The sequence below is a fragment of the Rosa rugosa genome, chromosome 7, assembly GCF_958449725.1.
Source record: "Rosa rugosa chromosome 7, drRosRugo1.1, whole genome shotgun sequence".
NCBI classification, from domain to species: Eukaryota; Viridiplantae; Streptophyta; class Magnoliopsida; order Rosales; family Rosaceae; genus Rosa; species Rosa rugosa.
Genome location: NC_084826.1, coordinates 17,175,249 through 17,187,365, shown reverse-complemented (window position 1 = coordinate 17,187,365; position 12,117 = coordinate 17,175,249). Strand labels below are relative to the sequence as shown.

The 12,117-nt window shown below is 36.2% G+C and overlaps 1 protein-coding gene and 1 long non-coding RNA gene across 26 annotated transcripts; both read right to left on the bottom strand.

The window, feature by feature from the left end:
- Positions 1 to 932: 932 nt before the first annotated feature.
- On the bottom strand, positions 933 to 5,879 carry LOC133723445 (uncharacterized). 24 transcript variants are annotated; one of them, XR_009853023.1, is made up of 10 exons: positions 5,225 to 5,879; positions 4,429 to 5,119; positions 4,193 to 4,301; positions 3,957 to 4,111; positions 3,242 to 3,318; positions 2,820 to 2,892; positions 2,621 to 2,667; positions 2,291 to 2,420; positions 2,003 to 2,206; positions 933 to 1,427 (listed from the first exon to the last, which is right to left on the bottom strand). XR_009853023.1 is itself a non-coding variant. In XM_062150267.1 (6 exons), exons 2-6 carry the CDS (start codon positions 4,196 to 4,198, stop codon positions 2,125 to 2,127), a joined length of 414 nt encoding a protein of 137 aa, XP_062006251.1. In that variant the 5' UTR covers positions 4,199 to 5,119; positions 5,225 to 5,879; the 3' UTR covers positions 2,038 to 2,124. The 24 variants fall into 24 exon arrangements, 4 of the variants coding, with proteins under 4 accessions (XP_062006251.1, XP_062006253.1, XP_062006250.1 ...); XR_009853029.1 differs by having other exon boundaries at positions 3,242 to 3,290; positions 3,932 to 4,111; positions 4,193 to 5,119; XR_009853024.1 differs by having other exon boundaries at positions 2,820 to 2,959; positions 4,193 to 5,119.
- A 624-nt stretch (positions 5,880 to 6,503) lies between these two features.
- Positions 6,504 to 9,625, bottom strand: LOC133722106 (uncharacterized). Of its 2 annotated transcripts, XR_009852474.1 has the most exons (6): positions 9,056 to 9,622; positions 8,232 to 8,324; positions 7,809 to 7,945; positions 7,352 to 7,412; positions 6,797 to 6,868; positions 6,504 to 6,683 (listed from the first exon to the last, which is right to left on the bottom strand). It is a non-coding gene; the product is annotated as an uncharacterized LOC133722106 (long non-coding RNA). The 2 variants fall into 2 exon arrangements; XR_009852473.1 differs by having other exon boundaries at positions 8,232 to 9,625.
- Between the last annotated feature and the right edge of the window lie 2,492 nt (positions 9,626 to 12,117).

The following is a 12,117-nucleotide window of genomic DNA, read 5'->3' as shown; positions in this document are numbered from 1 at the left end:
ACTTATCAACCAAAACATTTTTTACGTAAATACTTCTTATATATTAAAATACTATGAAAAAACAAATTAATTAGAAATGGTATACAAGTAAAACTGTAAAACCACATAACCGAAAATTAAAAAATTAAATAAAGAAAAATACATGCATAACCACCCATCTTAATTCTTTAGACAACTTCCCTCACTCCCACACGCATAAGATGTGTAGAAATTTCTTATATGTATATGCAGAAGAATGAGGTATTAGATGGACAACATAGGCATTCTTCATTTTGTAAGCAACTTTAAGCTGAAAACCTAGGGAGAGGGAGAGTTGCACACCCCGGATCCCGATCTAGAATGTAGAATCTACGTTCCATAGTCTTTGGGCGACAGCAGTCTTTCTACTGGCGGAGACATGGTTCAACCATCTTTCTGAAAAATTATGTGTCGATGATTTCGACTGGGGTTGTGAAGTAATCCTTGGTGATGTCGTGTCTATGCAATTACTAATGACAATGAATCAAAGAGATTTTGGTTATTACGACGACTATTGCTGCCGTTGAGATTGACCCAAGTATCTATCTATAAGATGGTGTTGTCTATTTTCCCTTTAATTGATGTTTGACACAGATAGAAATTTGATTATGGATAGAGTGAAATTTTCTAATCTCACTCTAAATTTGGAATAATATAATTGTCTATTAGTCCAGGTTTGGGTATTACACAACATGTGGAGGAGAACATGACTCAATAACCCATGACTTTGAATTATATATCGATAACATTAAATACTTAAGTAGCCAAAACTCCGCCAAAACACACCCATATGTTTAACCTCAACGTCAATTTGCAACTTCGATTTTATTTCAGACAATTTACATTCATTGGTTGTAAGAATTAGGCATTTATTCAATCAAAGCAACTATTATCATTCCAAAACCAAACGTGTATGAAGCGCATGAGAATATATACATTGATATTGTGATTATACTAGCATGAGAACCCGCGCGTTGCCGCGGGGCAGATTTTCTACTTTAATCTCTTTATGTTCGATTTTAAGTATTTGGTTGACAAAGATAACTAAGATGTGTTTACATGAAACGAAAAATATGCGTTAAACAAATCGTTTTAGAACTTAGTTTACATTGTATGAATCTAGCTCAAGGATGTGCAGTTTGCATGCAGTCTTTCTACAAAAGATTATATTATCGAAATAATGGTGGATTTCACTTCATCACAAAAGATCGCTATGTAGGGAGCAAAAAAGGTCTTCACGGCTTCATATAAATCAGTGTCTTATCAAAAAAATGTTGTCATGTAGGAAGCAAAAATATATGCACAGCTTCATTGATCTTCTACTGACAGTGTTCTAAAGATGGTCCTTCAATTTTCAATCTTGCTTGGCATGCTTGATGTGATTTTGGAAGACACTCTCCTGTGCTCTTCTATTTTGAAGCATTGAGAAATAGATAAAATATTAATTAGTAACTGTCATACACTACGAAGAAAAAGAATAACAATTAAGAAACAAAATAAGTTCAAAGCATAAACATATGGCCAATCAAAGTCTTCTGACTGTCACAGCAACAATCAAACAATACTAACTCACTCATACTCATAATTTCAGAAAGATGGAATATCATGAAGGCAAGTCTGCATACATGCTCAACAATACTAACCACTTCTGGGTTGAGAACCAGCATTTAAATCAAGCCTTTTCAAGAATAATCAGATTAATAAGATGTACTTTATGAGAAGGTGTACTTTTGAAGTATGTTGTTGAAGTATGGTCTTAATTTTAACAATGAGGAGGCAAGAGAAGCATCAGAAATAAGTGTTATACAGGGAGGCTGGGGCAGGTAGGGAATCCTTCCCTAGGTCGATATGAGATTCAAAGTTCTATAGCCATACAAAACACAGATTCGGAAAAGAATTCAGCACCAAAGATAAGAATCAACAATCTAATGACACAGGACATACACAACATGAATTTAAATGTTGATTGGTAAGTATAGAGTACCTAGCTAGTTGGAAAAAGCCTTGTTTTGCTGCAGAGCTCCCTTTATGAAGTCCACCATCAACTGCGTCCAACTTGGCTTGATGCGACGTGTAACAATGATTAACTCTTTGTATAATATGTATTTAGTGGTCCGGTATGATCTTGCCAAACTCAAATGCATCTTCAACCGGAGTGGACTCATCTGATCCATGGACTACAAACACCCTGTATATACAGAATCCCAAGTAACTGGTCCTGTAGAAGATGCAAGAAATGAAAAGAAAAAAAATTGAGAGAAAAAAAACATACAAAGAATCTGGAAATGGTTCATTACAGTTTGCTTGCCAGCAATCTTTGTCAATCTTGGGGCATGATTCATGCATATAGGTGCCTAGGCGATCCATGAAGCTTTCCTCAGCCATCCGAAAATTAACACTTTCTGCAAGTATAGCATTAACTAACTGAGTGAAAGCCCAGCCTATACATTCACTCTGCCCCCAGGTAGTTACTGAAAGCATCTAATCTTCTGCATTTATCTTTTTAAGCTACAACTTTTCACTCACGAATCAGAACTATAAGTGGTACCACGATTTCTAAACCTCTATGTCTACCACACATGAAATTAGGATAGCTTATTACCAATATCAATGAAACTTCCTTTCTGATTCCAAAAGCTTATCAGCATCCTGCACGAAAAAGTACTTCATCACTAATTGGTCTGAATCGAATTCATTAATAACCATCCAAACAATATAGTCTAGCTACTACCAAGAATTTTTCTTTGGGTATGTTTTAACAATAACAAAAGATTAAGCAGGGGATGTGCACAGCCACTTACTCAAGAAATTGATAGGCATACCGCATTGATATCATTTTGTACAGGATGACTGAGCCGCAGCTAGTTCTTCAGCCTATTTGATTAATACCACCAGCATTAGCACCTTGAAACGAATTTTCCATAATGTATTATATATTTCCCTATGTCCAGAGTAGGAGCTTCAATTTATGGGTAGCACATAACATATAACACAAAACATCAATACAAAACTTCAAGAAAGTACTTCTGACCAAACTGATTCCCAGGAAACTGATACCATATGGTTATAGTAGATTACCAGTAAAACTTGATGAGACTAAACCAATCAAAACCAAAAACCCTTTTGACCCAAAACCAAATTGAAATCACATTCAAACTAAATTCCAAACTCCACTAAAACAAAAACCAATAATAAAAAATAAAAATAAAAACATTAAATTTACCTAGTCGTTCCCACTTGGTTGCCTCCTGAAACCAATTGATATTCAACACCTAAGCAAACAACTTCTTTCCATCAAAGCTGATGAAATGAGGGGAAAAAAAAAAACAAACATAAACATAAACATTACATCATAACTGTCAACTAAAAATAGAAGTTGATAATGAACTGCATTCTAACCAAACCAATCACAGATCAAATTTAAAAACTCAGCAAGTCAGCATTCATTTAAATTTGGTAACACATAGACCTTGACATTACATAAGAAGAGAACTTTCAGCTTTAATCCTTGGCTAGTCATTACAACACCTCACACCATATCCAAGCATCAATTGAGACTGAGCCAACTAAATTCCACCAATCAACAACTCACTGGAATAAGATTAAAAGTATCTACCTTTTCAAATAAAACAAAAACTTACAACCAAGCTCATAAAATCATCCCGATCCTTCAGTTTCTAGTTCTTCATATAAATAATAAAAAGATGCCACAACCATATTCAAATTCCATCTCATTGTCAACTGGGTATATTGAATCAACGAAACATGCAGCAACAAAATTGTAATCGCAATATCATGTTATGCAACCAAATGTAAAAAAGTAGACACCTTTGACTCAATCATGTAAAAACTCAGGGGTCTGAAAATTCTAAACCTCAGTTTCACGGCAATGCATTGGATTTGGGGTATTTACCGCATTTAAATTTAGGAATTTATACCTGATGCTTTTGGCTAGTGAGTGGTTGTAATTCAATCCATGAGCATTCATTCATCGTAGGACCAAGCACCCGATATTGAGTTAGAGCAGGTTGGGAAGCTTCTAATCCTGATTGATGAGCCAAGATGACCCTCTCGGCAAAAAGCACCTGCAAGGCTGCAATCAATGATGAAATAAATACAATCACACTATTTCTTCACAACAGAAATCTGAAACTTGACTATAGAGATAGAGAACCTTCATAAGAGGAGCACAAAATTAAGCCTTCCTTTTTTTTGGGCGACCCTATAACCAATTCCTAGTACCTCTGACGTTTTTCTTCTAACTCAAAATGAGCCGCTGGCCGCTGAAAGACAAAGAGTATTCCAAGATATGCTGCTAATGTCAAAACTAAAGAGGATCCTGTAGAAAGTTCTGAGGCTGATTTATTAGGCATAAATTTTTTGAATATGCAGGGTAAATGAGAAAGTTACCATTTCAGATGTTTGTTTGGCATTGGTGGGAAAACGGAGCTGGTTCAAAATCTTGGTTTACTTTGAATGAAGTGGTGGAATGCTTTGTATGCATGTATAGACCAGTACACAATAATTCACTCCTCATGTCAAAAAATGGCATAAGTTCTTTCATTCTCTCTTTTATTTCACCACAAATTCTCTAGAATTTTCTTAAGTCTCTCTACCCTATACTTGTTAAGAAATGCTTAACGAACCATAAAGCTGGCAAAAAAATAAAAATAAAAATACTCATATAAAGCTATTAGCTCTCAGTTTTCCTTTCCAAAGACAAAGTTGTTGTGCATATAAATTGAAGCTTCAATAAAATCATGTTCAATAAAATTTGACGTACTACATACCAGATTCTATCTTTTATTTTGAAAGGACCTACACTTGATTGAGTTAACCAATTCTGTAAGTAGTTTTGATGTGAGGATTTGAATCTAATACTATTTACAACCACTTCTTTTTCTTTTTGCACGTACAGGTTATGGGTTCAGGAGTTGTTAAGCTTTTTCTAATGAATTTGTATGCATTCTAAGATGGATATAGAAACACAACAAAACATCAAGGCATTTGACAGTGAAGTACAATAGAGGTAAGTCTTTTGTGCCAGCCTGTACTACAGTTGTAGCTGATTGAGCTGCAACCACAGATAACCTACAATTCCCTGTAGAAAACAGAAATGAATGTGTGTATCAATATCAACCATTTCCATCTAAACTCACACATTAAAGTAAAGACACAGATAGAGATAAAATACAAATAATGCAACCTGAGAAACAACAGATAACCTCAAGTGAGTAGCTTCGCGCGAAGCGACTTGTACGTGCATGGCGGAGATGAAGGCGGGCAAAGCCGATGGTATCCGTTTTTGAGTGGTGGATTTTCTGAGGAAGAACCATCGGGTGACCCGGCAGAGTCGTTTTCCGAGCTTGAAACCTCTCATCTTTCTCATACTCGGCAGAAGAAATGAAGTTGAGGAATTGGGTGTTTTGAGCGTTTGGGTTGTTACAATTTTGTTTGGGTTAGGATAATGATATTTGCTCAGGTTATCTGCTTCGGACATGGTAAGTCGGGAAAGAGTCGAGCAGATTTCAGAGTGAGAAGTGGCTAACCTCGTGCTGACTGATCAAATGCAGGTTAGAGATGGAATATTGATTTGAGATGGAAATCAATCCTTGCCGCGTATGCGGCATATCTAATCAAACCCTCAAGCACCACTTTCTTCGGTATTCCCTTTGCTCTCTCTTTCTACCGCTCTGTTGTGGAGTGAAGAAGCAAAGACACGGTAGTCGTTGTTTTGAGCTGGTAGCTAGATGTCGGAGCAACAGACAGGAGGCAGGGGCAAAATAGTCTTTTCAAATAACGGCTCGGCTCGAGCCATCATTGTTACTAAGCCATTACTTTTCATAAGCTACAGTGCAGCAACCATGTTTTAGTATATAGTAAATTTTGGAAAATGTATGGCTTTTTTTGGACAAGTTTGTAATTCTTTTAGGCAGGCATGCCCAAAAATAAATAGATATTATTTGTTGTTGTTGTTGTTGTTGTTTTTTTTTTTTTTTGGAAAGAAAATGGATTGCTTTCTTTGGACAAGTTTGTAATTCTTTAGGGATATATGTATGTCCAAAAATGAGATTAAAAGTTTAGCCACGAAAAGTTTAGACACTTTTTTATTTATTTCACTACTAGAATTTTGTCTATAGGACACCCTCTACTAAGGGTGTCGATTGTTTGTAGAGGGCACCAATTAATTGATTAGCCACTATGCAGCCACCAATTCAATGTCAGTCCCCTTTGCTGCCGTTTCCATTGAGACTTAGGACACCCATTCTAGGAATGGTGTCTCTCTTTCTACTTTAGCAGTACTGGGCCCCGCACTACCTTGTCTGACCAACCTGATTGCTGTCCAATCATCATTGCCACCAATCATTCGGTGTGAAAAGAACCCAAGCAAAAGAAAAAAAAAATTGAAAAATGAAAAAGCCAATTATTTCACCCCAAAATTTTATCCTCTTTTATCATTCCACTGCCAGTATTACACCAATAAATAAATTATTTAACCTCATAAAAATTGATAGTAAATATTTCTATTGCATCACTGAATTACATAGCTCGCTTTATCATATTTATAAACTTAAAAAAATAGAACATCATGTCTATACATAATTTACGGCCCCTCCCACCAAGGTTTGATCAGTATCAGTGTTTGCCGTTATGATTTCCAGTACCTGCCAAAGAGCAAGTGCAATGAATACATAGGGTTGATGGATCCTAATCAACTTCTTATTGTTAATTATTAACCAACCAAATGAAAATAGAACATCATGATTAGTAAAGTTACCATTTTTGATCCCAGCCCGAAGGTATCAATACTCCATCTAAGCCTCCTACTCTTGCTGCATCTGAGAAAAACCTACAAATAGAACAATCAAGTATCTTGGTTAGACTTTCAAGTAGAAGATCAAAACAACACCAAATAGGTGACTGACTTCTACGCATCAATCACTCAATTATCTAAAGCATATATTGACACAGTTACATTTGCAATGTATTTAGTTGCTGTGCTGCATATATAACATGGACATGAAGAGCTTGGGGTTCATAATTGTGCTATTATGGCTCATTTTGGCATCAAAAGAAATAAAGAGACAAATATAAGTTGATGTGAAGTATCACAGTATTATCAATGAGAAGCCATATAATTAGTTTATGAATTTTAACTAGTGGGTGTCCCGAGTTATTATATGCAAAAATTCACATAGAAACATGATACCAAGCATTGTCTAGCTAAACACAGAGCATAATGGAGCAAGAAGAATTTATGGGTATCTATTCGAAGGACAGCAGTGAGCTTAGAATGAACCAGAATATATAGAGCACAAGTGGTGATGCTCACAGAAGCAAAAGAAATTAGGATACAATTGATGATGATAACCCAGATTTACTTGTAGGAATGCCTGAAAATCAAAAACAAAAGTAAGCACAAGAATATAGTGAAGAATAAATAACATAAAATAGTTGAATATATAAATGATGTCTACAAATGTATTCATATACAATTATACATCATCACTGTTTTGCAAAAATCTAAAGTTATACAGATATGTAAATTCAAGTTACTGCACCACCTAGTCCAGAAATAGAAACCTAAAGCAACTTACAAGCCTAAACCTACCGGAAGTAAATATATCTAGTCACAAATTTGATGTTTATTTCAATGTATCTAGTCGATCAAGAAATTTTTTTTTGCTTGATATTGTTGCCTCAATGTCTTGAGTAGGTTAATTCGTAGAACATTTTATTAAAAAAGGATAGATAACTTGATTAGCTGACAGAGAAAGAGAGATGCATACCTGATGATGGAGATCAATGAGAGGAATAGGAATTGGAATGAACTTGTCTTCATAACAGCCAAACGCTCTTTTTATCGCACAAGACCTCTTGCTTGATTCTGTGTTTTTTCAACTTCTCAGATAAGTTTTAAATGCAGCTGAAAACATATGAAAATTTTACTTCATTCACGAGGTATATTTACAATTACAATCTACAACGGTGATTGTTAGGCATAAGCAAACAAAGAAACACAGTCAGCAGCCATCAAATGGCATGGAGACAACTTATTACCTAATAACAAGAATGGGTTTAGGGATAGTATCACACATCATTCATGTTACAAGAAAAACTTAAATACAAGATTGTTTCATCACTTATGGGATCTATGTACACCACAGAACCCAAGCACAAAGAAATTCTGTATTTTATAACAGCCAACACACCTTACGAAAAATAATGAGAGCTTGCACCAACCAAGGAACTGATTCAAAGTCTCCACAGCTGCATCACCACAATCTTCCTAAATCACCATACACCTGCAGCTTCAAAGATGTACAGCTAGAATCTTAAAGACAAGGATTTATTCATTAAACTGGTTACTTAACAAATTCTTTCTTAAAAATAGCTTATGTGTTGATAGTACGTATGGATAGACCTTGTTATGAGCCAATTAATCAAACTCATTGGGAACAGGGGGAACCCTCCACTGGGAGCATGACCTAGACTCCACCTTCTCAACAATGACTGAACACTTGAACATTTGAAATAGCTCAAGTTCGACTAGCATTTGAAATAGCTCAACAACTAAACACTAAGCTATTAAATTCAAAAACTTTACCATGAGAAACATCAAATCTGAATTCATTGTAATTTTATTATAAATTAAATTGGCTTAGAACAAGGCTTTGCATAGGTCAACTAAAATAAGATTCTACAATTATGCTCATCCATATTCCAATACATATAAGTCTATAGCCCATTATTAATTCTGAAATCCTACTGCAGCAAAACAGAGACTAAAGTAAGTGTTGGATTCAAAGCACATGCTTCTAGCAAGGAAAAAAAAAAACTTAATTGCACCTTGTTCTACATGAAAATTATTATTTCTGGGATGTTATTTTTTATCAAGAGAACATTTTCAGATTCACCCAAATGAACATGAAAGACCCTAAAACACCCATAAAACCCAATAGCCATGATCCCGTACTGAAATCCAAGTTTCCACCAGCCAGAAAGAAACAACCCTAAAATCCAAAACATATTTTACCTAGAACAAGATTCAGAGTAAAGAAAGGTGGAACCCGTTTGCAGAACACGATCGGCAGCTGTTGAAGTCAGCAAACCATTGGTGATGGCGCGTTGGCTAATTTCCCGTCCTATGGCCATGTGGGTTTTGTAGATCGGCTCACCCTAGATTCATTATTATCGGTCGTGTCGCAGGTCACCGGAGTTTGAGAAATGGCAGTGAAGAAGAAAGAGAGAGCAAGAGAGTTTGAGTTTTTTCATTGTTTGTTTAGCTGCTGAGAGAGTCTCCCACTCTCCCCGAGAAAAAGAGAGCGAGAGAGAGAGTGTGTGTTTGAGAATCTGTTGCTATTAGTATATTAAATTCTCTATTGCCAAAAAAATAATAATACTAAATAAGTGGGGATGAAAAGTGATCAGCTATATTATTATTTTATTATTTAGTTTATTAATAAACATATTAGCCACTGATCATCAGTGACAAATCCAATTTTTTGCCACCAACATTTGCTATCAGTGGATCACAAAAGTTACAAGAACCGTTTGCGTATCAGTGGCCATCTGTCGGTGCCCTTTGGCCATATTTCTAGTAGTGTTTATTTATTTTTTATGACAACTAGATGTTACAAAACAAAACCACGAAAAACACCTTTCTTTAGCTAATCTAAATGGAACGTTGGGGATACATATAGGAGCAAACAAGAAAACCAAACTTTGGAATACAAATGATTATAAGCTAAAGAAACTAAATGATCAGCGACAAAATTAGCTTCTCTAAAGATGTGTCTATAAATAGAAAGAATTTTGAAGCCAAAATCCTGATATCTTTAACTAGGACTTGAATTCGTTAGGGAATAACTGCTTTATCCAAAATACTAACAATGAGAAGTTTAGAATAAGTTTAGCCTTACACATGACTCTTAACTTTTTGACAGTTGGATGAGATAGACAAAATTGTCTAATTTTTTAAACTGATAAAAAAAAAAACAAAAACAAAACAAAACGGCTGAAATAAAACCTATATATACAACTTGAAACTGGTCAAACAATATGCCTACTCTATATGATTATGAACAAAAAGGAAAAGAGCTTTTATTTTGGCTTTTTTCAACACATACGATCGAGGATCACTTCCTTCAAAGATAGGGAAGGAGAGCTTCGATTGTAAGATGCAAAGAAGGAGCAAAGAGAGCTTCCTCTCGCATATAGGAACTCTGCAAAACATCAACAATATATTATGGGGGATCATATATGGAAATTATTCTATGCACCGACGGTGTAAGTGACCCAACCCTTATAAAATAATCTCAACCCTTGATATTTATTATCAACTTTATTTTTAATAAACAAAAAGTGTATTTAATGCAATCTAACCATTCATTTATGTTGGTGCAAGTGCACGGCGGTGCTCTGAATAATCTCTCGATCATATATATATATATATATATATATATCACAGTGAGAACAAGAAAAGTTGCCCAAAATCCTTTAGTAGCAAGATAATCCGGGGCACGAATTAGATTTGACAAGTATGCATGCCAAATACACAGGTTGACGTTATCCTAAATTGGGGTGTTCAGAATAGCCTTCCAAAGTAATTTGAAGGCATTTACAAAGGTTGAAGAAGTTGTCTGCAAATCCCAACAAAGTAGAGACCAATATGGTTATCTATTTTAATGGAAGACAATCGTTGTGCATGTGATGGGAACCGTGACCAAATGATAATATTAATTTCAAATCCCAAGTGGAATAGAGCCAATGAGGAAACTTACCAAATAGCAGGTGGATTGCAAGGCAGAAATATCACTTTGGTCATCGAATTATGGCTCGCTCGACACTTTGGTCATCCAACTTTTAAAAACTTCATTTTGGTCATCGAACTATATCATCGCATATCACATTGATCATTCCGTCCGTTTTCTCTGTTAACTCCAAGGGTATTTTGGAGATTTAAAGGTTTTGTAACGTCCCGTATCTAAATTTACCCGTTTACTAGTCATTTGGACAGTAAACGATAATTTGTTTTACTTTTACTCTTTTTCAGCAACTTTAGTGGCCCTAAAAGTTGACTTTTTGTTCGGATCAAAATTTGGGAAAATGTTCTTCATGGAAGTTGTAGAGGACGTTAAACCGAGCGCGTGCATATGTGGTTCGTAAAAATCGGAGCTCGTATGCGATAGTTATAAGCGAAATAGTAAAGTTACTGTTTACGGTTACTGTTCATGGTAAGTTTCTATAAATAGCCAAGTTACTGTGGTAAGTTTCCATTTTTGGAAACTTACCCGGCCTTTTCTCTCTCTTCTCCCCCGACATTTTCTTCCTCTTCGGCCCGATTTCTTCTCCCTCCGGTTTCTTCCTTCTCCGGCCGACCCACGACGGAATCCGGGCACCGGCAGGTTCGCCTCCTCCTCCTTGTCACGCCTGGGGTGGTGTTTGGCGGTGGCTCGACCGGTGGAGCTCGGAATTGAGCTGTGAAGGTTACTGTAGCCGATCGGAACTTTCATCGATTTCCGGTGATTCCGGCCGTTTCCGGCCACGAAATTGGCATCGAAGGTTCGGTTTTCATCACTGATCATTTCCCCTATGGCCTTGTGTCACGATTTGTTGTGTAGAAGTCGAATTGATGAATTGAAATTTTAGGGTTCTTGAGAAATTTCTGGGCTTGTGTTCATCGGCCGAATTGGAGCTCTTTCAGGTAAAATTGGAACTTGTTGTAGTTGAATGAATGGTTGGGTGTGTTGAGTAGATGCTACTGTCCAAATTTGGTGGCCATCGGAGGTGGTGGCCGCCGGCGCGTGGGGCCCACGCGCCGCCACTGTTGGTGGCGCGTGGAGGCGTGTAGGGCAGTGTTTTAATTCCAATTTTTAGCCCATTAAATTCTATAAATGTTGTAGAGCTTGTATGTGAAGTTTGGTAATTTTTGGAGAAGCTTGGAATTAATTATGAATTTTTGAAGTTTAGGGTTTCGATTATCGAATTACGAGAATCCGACCGTCGGATATCTCTCGGTTCTGCTTTGGAACCTTTAAATTAACGAATTGGTATTAGTGGTATAATTTGGGCTGAATCCGAGGAGAATGGGAGATG